Source organism: Thalassophryne amazonica, chromosome 7, assembly GCF_902500255.1.
Source record: "Thalassophryne amazonica chromosome 7, fThaAma1.1, whole genome shotgun sequence".
NCBI classification, from domain to species: Eukaryota; Metazoa; Chordata; class Actinopteri; order Batrachoidiformes; family Batrachoididae; genus Thalassophryne; species Thalassophryne amazonica.
In genome coordinates, this window is record NC_047109.1 from 74670447 (window position 1) to 74689076 (window position 18630).

General features: G+C 41.3%; 1 protein-coding gene across 1 annotated transcript in view; it reads left to right on the forward strand.

The window, feature by feature from the left end:
- The window catches only part of LOC117513470, a 63994-nt gene that overhangs the window by 32996 nt on the left and 12368 nt on the right, over positions 1-18630 (forward strand). Inside the window, exons 12-16 of the mRNA XM_034173651.1 lie at positions 496-578; positions 843-1056; positions 10633-10816; positions 10908-11048; positions 18339-18544. Of these exons, the coding sequence (XP_034029542.1) occupies positions 496-578; positions 843-1056; positions 10633-10816; positions 10908-11048; positions 18339-18544 (828 nt within the window). The remainder of the gene's footprint in view (positions 1-495; positions 579-842; positions 1057-10632; positions 10817-10907; positions 11049-18338; positions 18545-18630) is intronic.

The window sequence follows — 18630 nt, forward strand, 5'->3', positions numbered from 1 at the left end:
TGCAATTGTATAAGGTAACTTGAACTGAAAGTTTCTAATGATCATGTTAATAAAGATAAGTTAAAAAAAAAACTCTATTGCAATGAGTTACTTTGGAATGTTTGAGTTTTGCCACCTTTTTTGTTGTAGTTGTATGTTATAACTTCTGTACACTTGAGATTGGTACATCATACCAAACCAGCAGAGGCAGCAAGCCACAGAGTAAACAGCAGCTTAACCCCAGCCCTAACAATAAACATACATCTTGATTTATCTGGTTGCTCTTTTCTTCTCACCCACGATGAAGTAAAATGTACATTTCTTTAGTAATTTTTTTGTACATGGGATGTGGCTGTCAGAGTATTGTCTATTGGCCATGTTACTCTGTTATTCAAAGTCAAGCTTTCATTTGTTATTGCCAAGACAAACAAAACCTTCCCGGAATTGTCACAGTGAGTTGCTAAACCCTAACAGAGACAGAGTTTGTGACATTAATGTTCAACTTTAATGACATAGGAGACATTTGGTTTGCTGAAGTGGATTCATTCGTACAGGAATCTATTTAATGTAAAAATGAAGTGGAGCTTTTGCATCATCTGGTAAGGTTTTAAATCCAAAACTGATTTTTTTCATTTCAATGTGGAGTAACATTGTATTTGCTACTAATGTGAGTCATCATTACAAAGGGCTGCTATGTATTGTGTGTGTCATCTTAGTGTACCTCCACATTATTTTGTTTGGTGAACTTGCATTGATTCTGTTGCCCTTTGTTGTTTTTTAACATTTATTTACATCAACTTTGGACCAGTAGCTCAGTCATCAAACATGCAAACAGATCAAACTCAGTCTTCAAACATTTCCAGGTTTCTGTTAGCGTCCATGTGCGAGTGCTGGCGGCTGCCTGACCCCGAGCCTGTAATGTATGGTGAGGTCCATTCCCCCCAGTACCCACAGCCGTACCCTGCCAATGTGCTGAAGCAGTGGGACCTCACTGTACCTGACGGCTACCAGATTCAACTCACCTTCACACATCTGGATATCGAAGCTTCTGCAGACTGCTATTACGACGCCGTTACAGTCAGCAAGATTCTGCAATGCACATCACACAGAAAAATACTATAGCCTTTATTATTTGAGCAGTTTTTATGGATTTTACTGATTCAGACTTAATCACCAGGGTTGGGAGGGTTACTTTAAAAATGTATTCCGATACAGTTACTAGTTACCTGTTGAAAAATAAGTAACGTATTCCAAGTACCATAATATTAAAGTAATGTAATTTGATTACTTTCAATTACTTCTGGATTACTCCAATATCAAATATGCTAATACAGACAAAAGAAACTAAATATAAATAGTCTTGACCACATAGTAGTTTATTAAGCAAAAATAAAACTGTTTCTTTTACATGGCATGCTGTTTTACTTCACATTATGAACTAAGAGCACCACAATATTGTTTTAAACACACCCAGTGTTCACCTGCAAAATTTTCAACAAAAAATGCCAAATGAAGGATAATGAAAACTCAGGTGTGTGGGGATGAATTTGTAATTAAAAGTGGCTTGCAGAAGAATATACAAAACAAAAAAAGTCTACTACTTGTTCAGTAAATTTGCACCATGTTTAACACATCAGTCCACTTATTGAACTTTCAAAATAAGAACAACAGCATAATGAAAACCATTAAGTAAATACTGTCAGTAAGGAGGCGTGGTCGCCATTTTAATTCCGGGCAAGTTAGTGATTTGCGCGCATAGAAGTTCAAGAAACAGGTGGAATATGTCGGAAAGCTGCGCATGTTGGCAAAGCCACAAACGGAGGAACAAGGGAGACAATATTTCCTTCTATAAGTAAGTGGTTTTGGTTCTTCTTGTCACTTTGTCTGTGGACAAGTTGGGACATGTCTATCTCGGCTTTCAGTGCTTACCAGTCGAGTGAGTATAAAAGAACTTGTGGAGAGCTGGACATGTCCCAACTTGTCCTCTAACACTCCGAAACGGAGGTGTTCCTTTGTCTCGCTTCATCAGCGAATCGGTCGTGACGCGCGAAGCCTCCGCGCGGTTTTCCATGACAAAAGCTCTTGTTAAAAGTGAAATCTGCTGGAAAATGGCTGATGTCCAGGTCTTGTGATAACCAGAGAAAGAGCATCCACAGAGCCATCAGCTTAGAAATGATCCAGTGGTTTGTGCCGCATCGTCGCAGCTCGCAGCGCGGTGCACCGACCGTCCTTAAAGGGGTCCTTAAAGCTGTAGTTAAAGTCCTTATTCTCTGTGAGGCCCGTAAAATTTTCACTGAAAGCCAGATAAATTTTTCGAATGGTTTCTAGGTGCCAGTCTCTAACAGCTTCTGAAAAAATTCTGATGGAAAAAAAGTCCTTTTCATTCCGCCATTTCCAGACAATGAAAATCCGACGAGGGGGCGGGACCACTCCTTCCACAAGGCGTGCTCACAGACGAATGACGTCACCGACAGGCGTGGAAAAACTCACGCATGCGCACAAGGGTTCAAGCATGTCTGACGTAAAAACATATGAATGAAATCCATATAGTTTTAAAAAAAAAAATAAAAAGGACCGTTAATTTATGGACAGACCACGTATGTCTAGTTGATATTTTCCACTGCTAGACCAATGTCTAGTTAAAATACTTATCGTTAGTGATTAAAATTGTTCGACAAGACTGGGGATTTTTTTTAATTTGCACCTTAAAATAATGAGATTATAATGACCCGCGCTGTGCCGCTCACAGTCACACCCACACAGAGAGATGTGTACCCACACCACTGACTTCATGAATGAAACTCGGTCAATAAAGGATAATTGTGTAAAAATATAATATATATATATATATATATATATATATATATATATATATATATATATATATATATATAAATGTATTGTAATGGTTTAGGAGCTGAGCTGCGCTGAACAGCTGCTGCAGCAGGACGCCTCAGCTCAGCAGCTTGAACAGTGCAGATCCGTGTAACTTTCAACACTAATATTTGGGAATGTGTGTGTGTCCGAGTAAGTTTAATACTTTCCTGACGTAATTTAATGTAATTTAATTTTACTGGCTCGATATCCAGGTCAAAATGGCATTTTTTAACACGTACTTCGCGAGCATTTTTCTGAGTGTGTCCAGTCACGGATCTCCATTGAAAATGCATTAACATCCGGGAACTTCGTCAATATTTTGCCCAGTTAGGAGACGTCATGTCACTGTTCATGAAGGGACGTTTTCGTTTCAAAGAAAAAAAAAATTTATATACAGATAATATAAAATGCATTAAAATTGTAATCCTGCGAAGTAATCCCCATTTTTACTAAATATACCTGTAATCTGAATACGTCTTTTTTTCTGTAACTGTAGCGGAATACAGTTACCCTTTTTTTGTATCCTAATTACGTAACGCCGTTACATGTATTCCGTTACTCCCCAAGCCTGTTAATCACAGACAGTCTGGACCAGGGGCCTCATGTAGAAAGACTTGCATGGATTTCCTACTGAAACATGGCGTCCGCCAAAACCCAGAAACTGGCGTAAGTACAAAGAAATTCAGGTGTATCAAAGTGTGCATACCCATGGATCCAAGCACATTCCATTTGTACATCTCAATCAACGTGGAACTGAGCGCACATGCACCAAGCTCCTCCCTTTCCACACCCCAATTTAAATATGCAAATTTGTGTAACTAGGCCCTTGGAGCTGGGAATCCCCACTCAGTCAGATCAGTAAATATGAACACAGAAAAGAAATTATACCAAGTGACTGGAAATGAAGTGGAGACATGCAGGGATAGTTTATTTGGTACCCTTGCAAATGAAATAAACATGAAATGGGAAAAATGTTAGTGGGAGCATGCGTGTGTGAGGCCATAGCCACTGTGGGCTCAGAGCAGTGCACACACACAGAAGTTAAAAAGGTGAGGTGCTCCGCAGTTGACAGTGTGTGACATTCACAACTTTACACCCGTGTTTATTGAGCAATACTGAACACAGAGAGACAATCAGGGGCCTGTTAAGAAGCTCTCTAGTTTCACCATCAAGAAAAAGAAAACACATAATAACAAAGAATAATAATAACAAATAATACCAAAGAACATATTTGAATGTGCATATGCCCAAATGTGCCCACACTGGTTTTTGTTCGTAACAATTACACAAATAAGCTATTTACTCAAGCGGCCAAGCCGCCATCCATCGTGCACTGTGCCACTTTCTTATCCCAACCCAACCCAGTGCATTTGTGCATCACATATGATTTGAACATTGTTGGAATGAAATTGTTTCCTATTAACAAAAACAAATTCACCATGTGATGGCGCCTTTATAGCAATATGTGTGTAGTCAATAGCTTTGATTACATTAGGGAAAGCGGCACTTGCTGCAAATTGTGCTTTAATGTGATGTACCTGGATGACATTCAATGATTGCATTCCATGCAGCTGGCATGGTTCAGCGCAAGGTTGACTGGCACACTCCTGACCAATCAGCCAGCTCATGCTGGAATGCCCCTGTTGCCAGGAAGCCCAGTGTGGTCAGCACCTGTGTGGGCACAGACACTCCCTGGCTCCTCGCTATACGAGGGCTGTCAATAAAGTATAGGTCCTTTTTATTTTTTCAAAAAGTATATGGATTTCATTCATATGTTTTTACGTCAGACATGCTTGAACCCTCGTGCGCATGCGTGAGTTTTTCCACACCTGTCGGTGACGTCATCCGCCTGTGAACACTCCTTGTGGGAGGAGTCGTCCAGCCCCTCGTCGGAATTCCTTTGTCTGAGAAGTTGCTGAGAGACTGGCGCTTTGTTTGATCAAAATTTTTTCTAAACCTGTGAGACACATTGAAGTGGACACGGTTCGAAAAATTAAGCTGGTTTTCAGTGAAAATTTTAACGGCTGATGAGAGATTTTGAGGTGATACTGTCGCTTTAAGGACTTCCCACGGTGCGAGACGTCGTGCAGCGCTCTCAGGCGCCGTCGTCAGCCTGTTTCACGCTGAAAACCTCCACATTTCAGGCTCTGTTGATCCAGGACATCGTGAGAGAACAGAGAAGTTTCAGAAGAAGTCGGTTTCAGCATTTTATCCGGATATTCCACTGTTAAAGGAGATTTTTTTAATGAAAGACGTGCAGACGGGTCCGCGCGTCGGGACGCAGCCGGCGCGGTGCGGCGGCACAGGAAAAACACCTCCGTGTTGATAACCATTTGTAAAATCCAGGCGGCTTTTGATGGCTTTCAGTGGAGTGAGTATATGAGAAATTGTTTAACAGCTGGACATGTTCCAACTTGTCCTTAAGGCTTCCAACGGAGGTGTTTTTCCTGTGGCGGAGCGTCGCGGCGGCTGCGAGCCGATGCTGCAATCCGTCCGCACGTCTTTCATTAAAAAAATCTCCTTTAACAGTGGAATATCCGGATAAAATGCTGAAACCGACTTCTTCTGAAACTTCTCTGTTCTCTCACGACGTCCTGGATCAATAGAGCCTGAAATGTGGAGGTTTTCAGCTTGAAACAGGCTGACGACGACGCCTGAGAGCGCTGCGTGACGTCTCACACCGTGGGAAGTCCTTAAAGCGACAGTATCTCCTCAAAATCTCTCATCAGCTGTTAAAATTTTCACTGAAAACCAGCTTAATTTTTCGAACCGTGTCCACTTCGATGTGTCTCACAGGTTTAGAAAAAATTTTGATCAAACAAAGCGCCAGTCTCTCAGCAACTTCTCAGACAAAGGAATTCCGACGATGGGCTGGACGACTCCTCCCACAAGGAGTGCTCACAGGCGAATGACGTCACCGACAGGCGTGGAAAAACTCACGCATGCACATGAGGGTTCAAGCATGTCTGACGTAAAAACATATATATGAAATCCATATAGTTTTTGAAAAAAATAAAAAGGACCTATACTTTATTGACAGACCTCGTATTGCACTCTGGGCCGGCTGCAGTTCTGCGCACAACTCCAGCAACACTGGCCTTGATAAACGAAATCTCTTCATTTGAAAGTAAATCCTCACCATCCCTGAATACACACTCACGTTGGATTGCACCATTTGCAAGGTCTACTAACAACGCTAACCCAGCTATTGTTAGTAGCATCAATGCCATTTTACGCATCACTTTGCGCATGCTTTTATATCCACCCATATAATTGTGGGTGGACATACACGTGGGTGTGTTAATTGCTCATCAGTACATCTCTAATGTGCACGTCACTCTGATGACTTCTTGTTTTCACACTATTAACGGTTCCCAGCATCACCTCTATGTATCGACAGTGGACCAATAGCTGTAGAGACGTGTACGCCAGCCAGGAATTTTGTGTGATGCAACGCACATTTCCACGGTCATTTCACTTTTGATACATCTGAACGTAAGTGTGGAGGAGGACGTACGCCACGTTTTTGTGCACACGCAGCCTTTGTACATGAGGCCCCTGAACTTTTTATATGTCACTGACATACAGCTTATTCAAGTTACTTGGTGTAAATCTAATCGTATGAAAGCATCTGAGGGGAAACAAAATCAGAAGTCCAGAACACTTTAATAGACTTCTTAGATACTAAAGAAAGGATTCTAACGGCTTGTGTTAGTATTATGATCAACTATCAAAGAGAATGAGTGGATGGCTGGATTGTATAGTGACCTTATGTGTGTTTAGGACACCAAACTCATGATCAGATGGTTGCATTTGAATGGTTAATAGACATTTTTTTTTGTTGTCAGTCTCATACACCACCTCCTTCCAGCTGCAACTCACAGAATAAAGCCAAACCAATTAAGTCATCATCTGAACGCATTACTGGGATTTTAAGGCCTAAAATCGATACCATCTGACAACCTTTGCCACTGCCTGGGCAACAAACACAACTTTAGCTGAGTCCAACATCCACTGAAAACAAACTTTTACTGATGATGTCATGTGGGTAAAGTTCCTACTTGAAGTACACATCCAGTAAATTCACAAATGGAGTTCCAACTAGACATTAGAGCGCAATACAAGGCCCAAAACTGCCCAAAACACACAACAATCATGAAAATAAAAGCCCTCAAAATATCCTGGATCTGTTCCATTTTGTAGATGCACCTCAAAGTTGTAAGGATTTCATTTGATGTTACAACTACCTTTTTTGTACAAATTGCTTCATTAATGAACATCCCTGCTTTCTCATATGTTTTGTGTGTGTCTGCAATTGCTCTTTTAACTGGATTTGTTCCAAAATGTAATGACGTCTACATATTCCAGACCAGGCAGTTTCATTCAATTTATTTTATTTATTTTTTATATTGGCACGCCATCTCAGAATGACATTCACGAGCAAGGCCGAGACCTTTGCCATCCACTTTTCAGTGGATGTTGGACTAAAATCCAGTGTTCACAACTATGCAGATCATTGAAAGACTTCACTGTAAAATAGACATAATTTAGTAAATCAGTGATTTTATTGATGCTATTTATGTCAGTGAAGCAGGAAATTACCCATGAGGGTTTTCACAAGGTCAAAATGACTGTGGACTAGGACTGTAGTCCCCCTCCAAATGAAGCTAAGCCAACTCTATACCATAGTAATATGCATATGTCGCGGACATGAACGAGCGAAGCTCATCAGCATCTCACAATGTCATTTAGGTCCTTTAGACTTTATTTTGAGTAAATGCTTAGGGGAGCATTAGCATGGCAAAAACCTTTCAGCTTTGGGGGGGGGGCTCTGCCCCCCAGACTCCCTGCCTTTTTAGGCATTTTTCTTTATTTGCCTCTCACATGCCTGGAAAAGCTCCTCGCCATCTAACCATGTCCTTCAGGGTTTTTTTTTTCAGTAAATGGTTCTTGGGAACATGAGTATGACTAAAACCTTTCAGTTTCTGGGGGGTGCTCCGCTCCCCCAGACCCCCCGCCTTTTTAAGCATTTTCCTTATTTTGCCTTTCAACTTTTGGAGGGGCTCTGCACCCCCATATCTCCCCCCCGACCTTTTTAAGCATTTTTCTTTTTTTGCTTTTCAGCTGACCCCCATAATTACAGCCCTCTTAGCCCCCTGCCACTTTAAGCATTTTTTTAATGTAGATGTAAATCAATATTCAAAGTTTTCAGCTAGTTGACAGTAGGGCTGTACAATATGGCCAAATTATCGTATCTCAATATTGTCATATAAATTGTCATGTAAATGTCACTTATATATATGCTGTTCATATTCTTGAGCTGCTTGGGTGGGTAAGGAGAGTTCCCATGGGATAAAAAAGCTTTTCAACCTACCATCCCTGGTTCTCAAGACCAGGCACCGAAGTGGCTCTACTCTCTCTCTCTTTTTTTTTTTTTTAAAGATATTTCGGTGTACCTTAGTAAACACTAGTAGAGTTCCACCTTAGATTTGGAATGTATCATAGAAGATATACCTTACTGAATTTTCATATCAATATGATATATTATATGACTATGATTTGACACAAAGTGCAGCAACAGTGAAAATTAAACATTCTTAAACAAAACAGTAATAATACCACAGTCATTTTGCACTCATCATAAGGTTAGGATACTGTGCCCTCCAAAAGTATTGGAACACTTGGAATTTCACACATTTTAATTTGTTTATGCCATTTTAAATACAAGAAATACAAAAATAAAAAATAAAGAATAAAAATTTCTTAAATTATTTTCCTCAAACTCAAACTGAAAGCAAATCTCTAAAACTTGATAAAACCTGTAAATAATAATCAGTTTTATTGCCACTTTTCTTTAGACAAGTCAGGGGATGGAAACATGAACATTTCCAAGTCACTGAATATGTCTTGGACTTTATTTACATCAATTATGAAGAAATACAAAAGTTTCTTTCATCAAAACATCAAATCTAGGCTCAAAGTACATCTCAGATGTACTTTCTGTCAAATTGTAGCTGAACTTTCAGGTCTTCTTTTTAAGAAAATCCTCCTCTACCCCACTTAATCAGGAAGCTGGATTTTATATTTTTAATTCATTTATATCAAGATGTAGAGAATTGCCTTCAGTTTGAGTTAAGGAAGATAATTTTAGAAAAAAAAATGTCTTTGAAATGGCCTACACAAATTAAAATGTGTGAAATACCAAGTGTTCCAATACTTTTGAGGGCAACTGAGAAACACTGAGGAGCAGCATCTTACATCTCATATATAGTGCAGCAGATAAGAGAATATTTAGAGTGGAATCCTGCAAATGGTGATACAAGCATCAAATTCTGCACAAATAATCCATAGACATTAACTCTTTTGAAAAAACTGATTGGCCACTTGAATTTTCATAGGCAGCCAGGTAGGGGTCAATTGAAGAACACAGGGGTCAAAATGAAAGATGCTCCAATCATATAGAAAACCACACCACATTATTTGCCTGATCATAAAGATTCCAAAAAGGTATACTTTGGACAACCTGTGACTGAATGTTATGGAGTTATGAGGTAAAAGCAGCAAGAACGGTGACAAAGGTCAGTTTCAGTTTTACAGGGGTCAGAAGTTAAAGTTGCTTCATTAATTTTACTCCAGCTGTATTTGTGCTGAATTTGATGCTTGTATCACCATTTGAAGGATTGTTTCAGTTATCTGCTGCACTAATAAGCCAACAGAGCATGAACCAGCTGCTGTCTGTTAGCTTAAACATGTGTATATAAGGCAACCTGAATTAAAGGAGAAATGCTGCTTTTAACAACCTGGCCCTCATTTCTGGGATAAAATATGGCCATTTACTCACCAATATAAGTATGGTGTCATTAGAAGTCCATAGTTCAAACGACGTGTTCAGTTCAAATCTGAAGCAAACATTTTTCTTCTACTAAGGTGGATTAGAACTTTTTGTGGTACACAGCACAAACTACTGGACAGGAGGAACCTAGAGGTCAATGTGACTCATTGATTTCAAAATGCAGCTCTTTTCAACCAGACGTGTGGTGCTGTGACATGTCAATCATCTGTGTCCAATCAGATTTCAGGGGAGTCCAGTGAAACCCTGGTCTCTGCTCTAGCTCCACCCATGCCAGGATGTGTTCAACATTTGACATTTCCTGTTTCACTGTGACTGAAAATTGGCACTTCCTGTTTGAGTGTGAGCTTGCCACTGAGTTCCCACAAGATTCCATGGGATCTCGTCTGTCAATCCAGGAAGTGTTTGACATTTGAACATTTCCTGTTTTGCTGTGGATTAAGAATTTGGCACTTCCTGTTTAGGACTCCCTGTAAAATGAGCAAGCTTTGCGTCACTTCACTTGTATAAATGATGCTTATTAGATTTGACCAACTTCATAGACACTATGATAGGGCTGATTTAACTCTGTTTGGCTGGGAACCAAATACAGTCCCAGCAGAATCTATTATGCTCTGCAAAATGTACTATGTACGAAGACTTAAACGTGACATAATCTTCGTTACTTGCACTTGTGTTCTAATTCCAATGAACCTCGGGTGTGACTTTATGTGACTTGGCTACAACAGTGCTCAGGCACATGGAACAGCAGCACCTTTTCTGTCAACAGTCATAATAAATAATATAGATGTTTTCTGCAAGCTCAGCTCATACTCACCCGGGGATTTCACACTGCAGTTTCCTCACTTTGAGTTAGATTCTATTTTTAGTGCAAATGAATGTGGCTGCTTTGTTGGTCTAGCCTTTCCACAATTTTTATTTTACAGATTCAGTATAACAAAAAAGTTCTTGGAAAGTTTTGTGGCCAGGAAAATTCTGCTGATGGACATCACCCTGGCAACCAGCCTATCTTGTCTCCAGGGAACAAACTCACCCTCATATTCCAAAGTGACGACACCAACCCAGAGCTGCACCAAAATATCGGATTCTCCGCTCAGTACCAGGCGAAAGGTAGATCTTATAGTTCTGTTTGCTTTTCTGTCACTTCACTCATCCTCCACTGCATCATCATCATCCTGTGCTGCATTAACTTTCTCATCAGACATAGATGAGTGCGCTTGGTCAGAACCTGAAGATGCATCACGACCACACTGCTCTCAGATCTGCTTTAACATGCTTGGTTCATATGTTTGCTCCTGTCACCATGGTTATGAACTTCTTGCAGACCAACACACCTGTGCATGTGAGTACATCTGACCCATGAGAACCCGACCAGTACTCACAGGGGTCAATAACAACATAATGGTCATCAAATATTAACTTGTTTCTAAAGTCAGCCAAACACATCATTTTGCCTTTCAGCAAATCTCTTTACAAAAACGTTGCAAGATCCACGCACATATATGCATTAAAAAAGAAAACATCAACCTTAGCATATCCAAACATTCACTAAGCTCAAAACTTTGAAGAAAGTAATTTTATACCAGCAACAGTGATTTTCATTCATTCATTTTAGAAATTCCATTACTCAAATTAAGTGTTGGGGTGGGGGATTAGGGTTAGTCAATCCCAGCAGTCATTGGGTAAGATGTGGACGATACCAGTCGGTGTATAGCAGGGCCAGCCCATCTAGACAGACAAACTCAGTCACACCTACAGTCAATTAAGAGTCACCAATTCACTGACGCTGCATGTCTTATACCCCCGTCACACTAGAGGCCGAATGAGGCCGAATCCAAAAATGAAAATTTGACCCATATTCTGGACATGTCGAGATGCATTCAGAAACATCAGATAGCAATCTCAGAGCAGTCTAAACAATCAGGCATGGTCGTGCGGCCGCCCTGAATGTTTTGCTCATGTTCAAAACATTTGTGGCGCAGTTGAAGTGGAAAAATATTGAATGGCAGTTGAGGTGGGCTCTAAGTGCAGTCTGACAGTGTTCTAAATACTATCACGCATCAAAACAGTATTCGGAGCAATCTGATCACGCTCAAGAGACATTCGCCATGGTCAGGCACATCTAATCCTGCCGGCATGTCCCCGACTGCACCCCTTTTGAGTTGTGCAAAGGAAATATTGCTATATGCAATGTCTGTGGCATGCATACATCTTGTGAACTAGACATGAACATTGCGCAATCAAACTGAAAGCTCCATGTGTCACTGCGAGTCCTTGTGTCACAGAGCAGCTCACACATCTGAATGGGGTGTTATATCTATAATAAACCTTATATTACAGACACATTGTCATTCCCTCCCATGGGTTATGGCCCTTTACACATAGTGCGAAGTCTGGATGGTGTTTGGATGAAAACGGTGAAACAGTTCAAAATTAGGGCACCATAAAACATTGTGCCGATGGGCAGGCATCAGTGTCTTTTGGGCAGGAACACACAGTGCCAGCTGTGGCACATCGCGCCGCTTATGTGGAAGAAATATAAAAAAACAGCTGGTACCTGTGGGACCAGATCGCACTGCTTATGTGGAATATATAAAAAAATAAAACCAGTCAGTACCTGTGGGACATTGTGGCACTTATGTAGAAAAAAAAACAAAAACAAAAAACATATGACCCACTGGATGTCAACTTGCACCATCCAAAAGCTCTGATTGCCAGTCAGAGAATTTACCACTGATCTACTGAGCTGTTCTTTGAAAGCTGCGGGAATCTGCTTCATATCAGTAAGGACATGGAAGTATTACAAAAAAATTAAAATCACACACCATATAAAAACACCACATTTATCAAGCGAGCAATACAAATATGATCTGTCTGTTCTTCTGTAATGACCCATGGTCACAGACATACAGTCATGAAATGACATGAATGAGAAGCAGTTCGCTCGTCTCATTCATGTCCACATCTGCTGGCGCGTCTCCAACCGGCTGTGCGCATGTGTCTTGTGGATGACGCGCCGCAGGACACTGTGTCATGTGGAACAGAGTTCACGTGGATGACGTGACAGTGAGATTGCCTGCTGCGTGTTCTGATCTGATGGTCCATTTCAACCTGGGAGCAGCCTGTCCATGTGTGCGCCGTGCACACGCTTGCTCGCTGCAGCACGTCGCCACAGTGATATATGTTTTTATTTATGTTCACTTGATAACAGCAAACAGACATACACGCATCACAGTGAGCAGTTGTTTGTCCATGTCCGTCCAAACACAGTATGTGGTGTCCAGCTGGAATGTCCAGATCCACAGATTTCCACAGCAGCTTCAGTGGGAGAACACACCTCCTGTCATCTCAGCGCACAGACCAGCCACACTCATGTGGGACTTAGACAAATGTCTCTGCGAGTACGAAAGTGATTGTCTGCAGTCTGTTGTTGTGCCAAGAGTGCGACTGGGCACACATTTTCTGTGTGCCATGCGAGCGGTGTTAGATGTTTGTGTGTGTCACGAACATCTGCCGCAAGAGGGTGCGATGGGTTTGCACAGCTCACACTTTGTCTTTCAGGCGCTTGTGTGCACAAATAGTTGTAGCAACAGGTGATGAGGCATTGGAGGCAGGGATCACATTAAACGGTTTGCACACAATTCCTGCGTCATGCGCACTAAGTGTGCACTTCGTCCAAACTTCACACTGCATGTGAAGGGGCCCTTAGATAAGGTATGTGAAATATTCTGATCATCAAAGCTGTAACACCACGAGCAGATGTGCTGCACGGCTGCCCCACAGCGAGTCAATGCATTTCAGCACAGCTGACCAGGGGGTGACAGCTGTAATACACATATTACAACACCAATTGCAATGAAGTTGGGACATTGCGTAAAATATAAATAAAACAGAATACAATGATTTGCAAATCCTCTTCACCCTATAGTCAATTGAATACACCACAAAGACAAGATCTTTAATGTTCAAACTGATAAACTTTATTGTTTTTGTGCAAATATTTGCTCATTTTGAAATGGATGCCTGCAACATGTTTCAAAAAAGTTGGGACAGTGGTATGTTTACCACTGTGTTACATCACCTTTCCTTCTAACAACACTCAATAAGCTTTTGGGAACTGAGGACACTCATGACTGGGTATAAAAGGAGCATCCCCAAAAGTCTCAGCCTTTTACAAGCAAAGATGGGGCGAGGATCAACACTTTGTGAACAACTGCATAAAAAGATAGTCCAGCAGTTTAAGAACAATGTTTCTCAATGTTCAATTGCAAGGAATTTAGGGATTCCATCATCTACAGTCCATAATATAATCAGAAAATTCAGTGAATCTGGAGAACTTTCTACATGTAAGCGGCAAGGCCAAAAATCAACATTTTCTGGGCCTGAGCTCATTTGAAATGGACAGCCGCAAAGTGGAAAAGTGTGCTGTGGTCTGATGAGTCCACATTTCAAATTGTTTTTGGAAATCATGGACGGCGTATCCTCTGGACAAAAGAGGAAAAAGACCATCCAGATTGTTACCAGTTCTAAGCCAGCATCTGTGATGTATGGGGGTGTGTTCGTGTCCATGACATGGGCAACTTAAACATCTGTGATGGCACCATCAGTGCTGAACGGTACATCCAGGTTTTGGAGCAACACATGCTGCCATCCAGGCAACGTCTTTTTCAGGGACATCCCTGCTTATTTCAGCAAGACAATGCCAAGCCACATTCTGCACGTGTTCCAACAGTGTGGCTTCGTAGTAAAAGAATGCAGGTACTAGACTGGCCTGCCTGCAGTCCAGACCTGTCGCCCATTGAAAATCTGTGGTGCATTATGAAGTGCAAAATATGACAACGGAGACCCCAGACTGTTAAACAACTGAAGTCACACATCAAGCAAGAATCTGAAAGAATTCCACCTACAAAGCTTCAACAATTAGTGTCCTCAGTTCCCAAACCTTTATTGAGTGTTGTTAGAAGGAAAGGTGATGTAACACAGTGGTAAACATATCACTGTCCCAGCCTTTTTTGAAACATGTTGCAGGCATCCATTTCAAAATGAGCAAATATTTGCACAAAAACAATAAAGTTTATCAGTTTGAACATTAAACATCTTGTCTTTGTGGTGTATTTAGTTGAATATAGGTTAAAGAGGATTTGCAAATCATTATATTCTGTTTTTATTTACATTTTACACAACATCCCAACTTCAATGGAATTGGGGTTGTATGATATTGACCCCATCTAGAGAAGGGACGGCGATGCCACTGTTCGGCCAAGTCATTACAATATAAATAAAATAAAAACTCACCTTTGGAATGGCTCCAGAATGTCTCACAGCGCAGGGCAAACCACAGCCAGGCTGCAGCCTGTGGTAAAATCCCTGCGTGATGCTTTTTTATCTGATCACTGTGCTCCGCTGTCCAGACGAACAGTGGGATGCCCTGCTGTCTGCTACAGAGCTGATTTCCTGGTGAGAGAGAGAGAGTGCATGCACCGGTGGGCATGTGGCTGCTGTGTAATGCTTTACTGTCAAGACCTGCCTTACGTCCTTTCTGGATTACGTATGTCATCCAATATTTGTACTGATATATGTCATCCAGGGTCCCCTGATTATGGGTTTACTGTGAAACATTGCGGACTGGTGGCTGTTACTGGTGGCCACAGTGGTAACAATGGTTGTGGGTGTACACAGCGGCGTTCTGATGACCATAATACAACCCCTGGCAAAAATTATGGAATCACCGGCCTCAGAGGATGTTCATTCAGTTGTTTAATTTTGTAGAAAAAAAGCAGATCACAGACATGACACAAAACTAAAGTCATTTCAAATGGCAACTTTCTGGCTTTAAGAAACACTATAAGAAATCAAGAAAAAAAGATTGTGGCAGTCAGTAACGGTTACTTTTTTAGACCAAGCAGAGGAAAAAAATATGGAATCACTCAATTCTGAGGAAAAAATTATGGAATCACCCTGTAAATTTTCATCCCCCAAATTAACACCTGCATCAAATCAGATCTGCTCATTGACATTGACCCTATGCCATGACATTGACCCTATGTGTCTTTTTGCAAGGAATGTTTTTGCAGTTTTTGCTCTATGGCAAGATGCATTATCATCTTGAAAAATGATTTCATCATCCCCAAACATCCTTTCAATTGTCCAAAATATCAACATAAACTTGTGCATTTATTGATGATGTAATGACAGCCATCTCCCCAGTGCCTTTACCTGACATGCAGCCCCATATCATCAATGACTGTGGAAATTTACATGTTCTCTTCAGGCAGTCATCTTTATAAATCTCATTGGAAAGGCACCAAACAAAAGTTCCAGCATCATCACCTTGCCCAATGCAGATTCGAGATTCATCACTGAATATGACTTTCATCCAGTCATCCACAGTCCACAATTGCTTTTCCTTAGCCCATTGTAACCTTGTTTTTTTCTGTTTAGGTGTTAATGATGCCTTTCGTTTAGCTTTTCTGTATGTAAATCCCATTTCCTTTAGGCGGTTTCTTACAGTTCGGTCACAGACGTTGACTCCAGTTTCCTCCCATTCGTTCCTCATTTGTTTTGTTGTACATTTTTCGATTTTTGAGACATATTGCTTTAAGTTTTCTGTCTTGACGCTTTGATGTCTTCCTTGGTCTACCAGTATGTTTGCCTTTAACAACCTTCCCATGTTGTTTGTATTTGGTCCAGAGTTTAGCCACAGCTGACTGTGAACAACCAACATCTTTTGCAACATTGCGTGATGATTTACTCTCTTTTAAGAGTTTGATAATCCTCTCCTTTGTTTCAATTGACATCTCTCGTGTTGGAGCCATGATTCATGTCAGTCCACTTGGTGCAACAGCTCTCCAAGGTGTGTTCACTCATTTTTAGATGCAGACTAACGAGCAGATCTGATATGATGCAGGTGTTAGTTTTGGGGATGAAAATTTACAGGGTGATTCCATAATTTTTTCCTCAGAATTGAGTGATTCCATATTTTTTTCCTCTGCTTGGTCTAAAAAAGTAACCGTTACTGACTGCCACAATCTTTTTTTCTTGATTTCTTATAGTGTTTCTTAAAGCCAGAAAGTTGCCATTTGAAATGACTTTAGTTTTGTGTCATGTCTGTGATCTGTTTTTTTCTACAAAATTAAACAACTGAATGAACATCCTCCGAGGCCGGTGAGTCCATAATTTTTGCCAGGGGTTGTACTCTGAACACACACAGTTACATGCACTGCAGTTATGTGATCGTCAGAGGACCCTAGTTTACATGTTCACAGTTCATAGTTTGGATATCATCCGATATCCAGCAGGAAGACATGGCACGTCTTCAAAAGATAGCAGACCACAGCGCTTGCTCTGCCACGCCGCTCCCCTTGCTTGCCTCCCACCCAGACTTCTGATGGCGATCGGACTGCACCGCACAGCATTCTTCTTATTATTACTGCATTGTGGTTATGTTCCAACTACATTTGAAATGCATTCGTAAGGATATGCACAGGATGTGCACGAATCAGTCGAGGCGGGATCTGTCCACATTCTAATTAGTCGACTGGCATTCGTACACAGTTGTCCGAATGTCTGTCCCTCCCGACTGTGCCTCAGTGTTTGGCTTTTTTCCCATTCTGGCTGATTTGGCTTGTTTCCTGCTCATTCATGCTAAGGGTGACTAGGCCCTTAAGAAGTGGGAGGAAGCTGAAACACAGAGAGACCAAACTCCACACAGAAAGGAATCTCGAGGGGACAAACTCATCAGAGTTGGGAGTAAGTCACAATCAAGTCAGTCCAAGTCATGAAATTGCAACTCTCGAGTCAGCTGTTAACACAAGGCACTCAAGCTAACATGACTTGACAATGACTTGACTCATTAATTCTCACAGCACCTTTTATAGGTTCATGTCTAGCCTTTCCTAGTCACTCGGGAGGAGCTCAGAGTTGAGCCGCTGCTCCTCCACGTTGAAAGAAGCCAGCTGAGGTGGCTCGGGCATCGTTTTCGGATGCCCCTTGGACGCCTCGTTGGAGAGGTGTTCCGGGCACGTCCCATTGGGAGGAGGCCCCGGGGAAGACCCAGGACACGCTGGAGGGACTACGTCTCACAGCTGGCTTGGGAGCGCCTTGGGGTTCCCCTGGAGGAGCTGGGGGAGGTGTGTGTGGATCAGGAGGTCTGGGCGGCTTTGCTTGAACTGCTGCTCCCACGACCCGACCGCGGATGAAACGGAAGAAAATGGATGGATGGATGGATGGATGGATGGATGGATGGATGGATGGATGGATGGATGGATGAATGGATGGACTAGGCTTTTCCAAATCCTAGGGAAAAAAAAAACTTTCAAGTCTGGATTATGTTCCGCTACAGCATTGAAAAGCACTTTCATATGTCATAAAGTAACAATGTGATTGTCAGCTAGTGAACATCTGAGAAAATGGTGTTATTTTAAGTTATAGAGGATTTTGCCATGTTGAGTTTTTCATTTCAATGTCCTCATGATACAGCATAAGATTCTGAAACAACACTATTTTATAAATGACAATTGCACTTATTTTTTAATGCATCAGTTAATTCAGGTATTTCATCACAAAAGATTTACTATATATAAAATACATGAAAGCTTGAATTCATGACTGATTTCTTTTTTTTCCTGCCAAGTGTCCTGTATTGATGGTACATTTGATGAGCCTGAAGGGCACCTGTCCAGTCCAGGCTACCCTAACCCCCCGTCTCAAGCTGTGTCCTGCCAGTATGTGATTTCTGTTCAGCCTGGCTTCATCATCTCTCTCAATTTCACTGACAACTTCCACATTGAGAGCGTGGACACTGAGCTCGGTCCAAACTGTCTCTATCACTGGCTGGAGGTAATTGCAAGAATGTGTTACATAAAGTATGTTTAAAAAAAATAAATCAACTAAAATGTTACTGAACAATAAATGTTTTGTGTGCA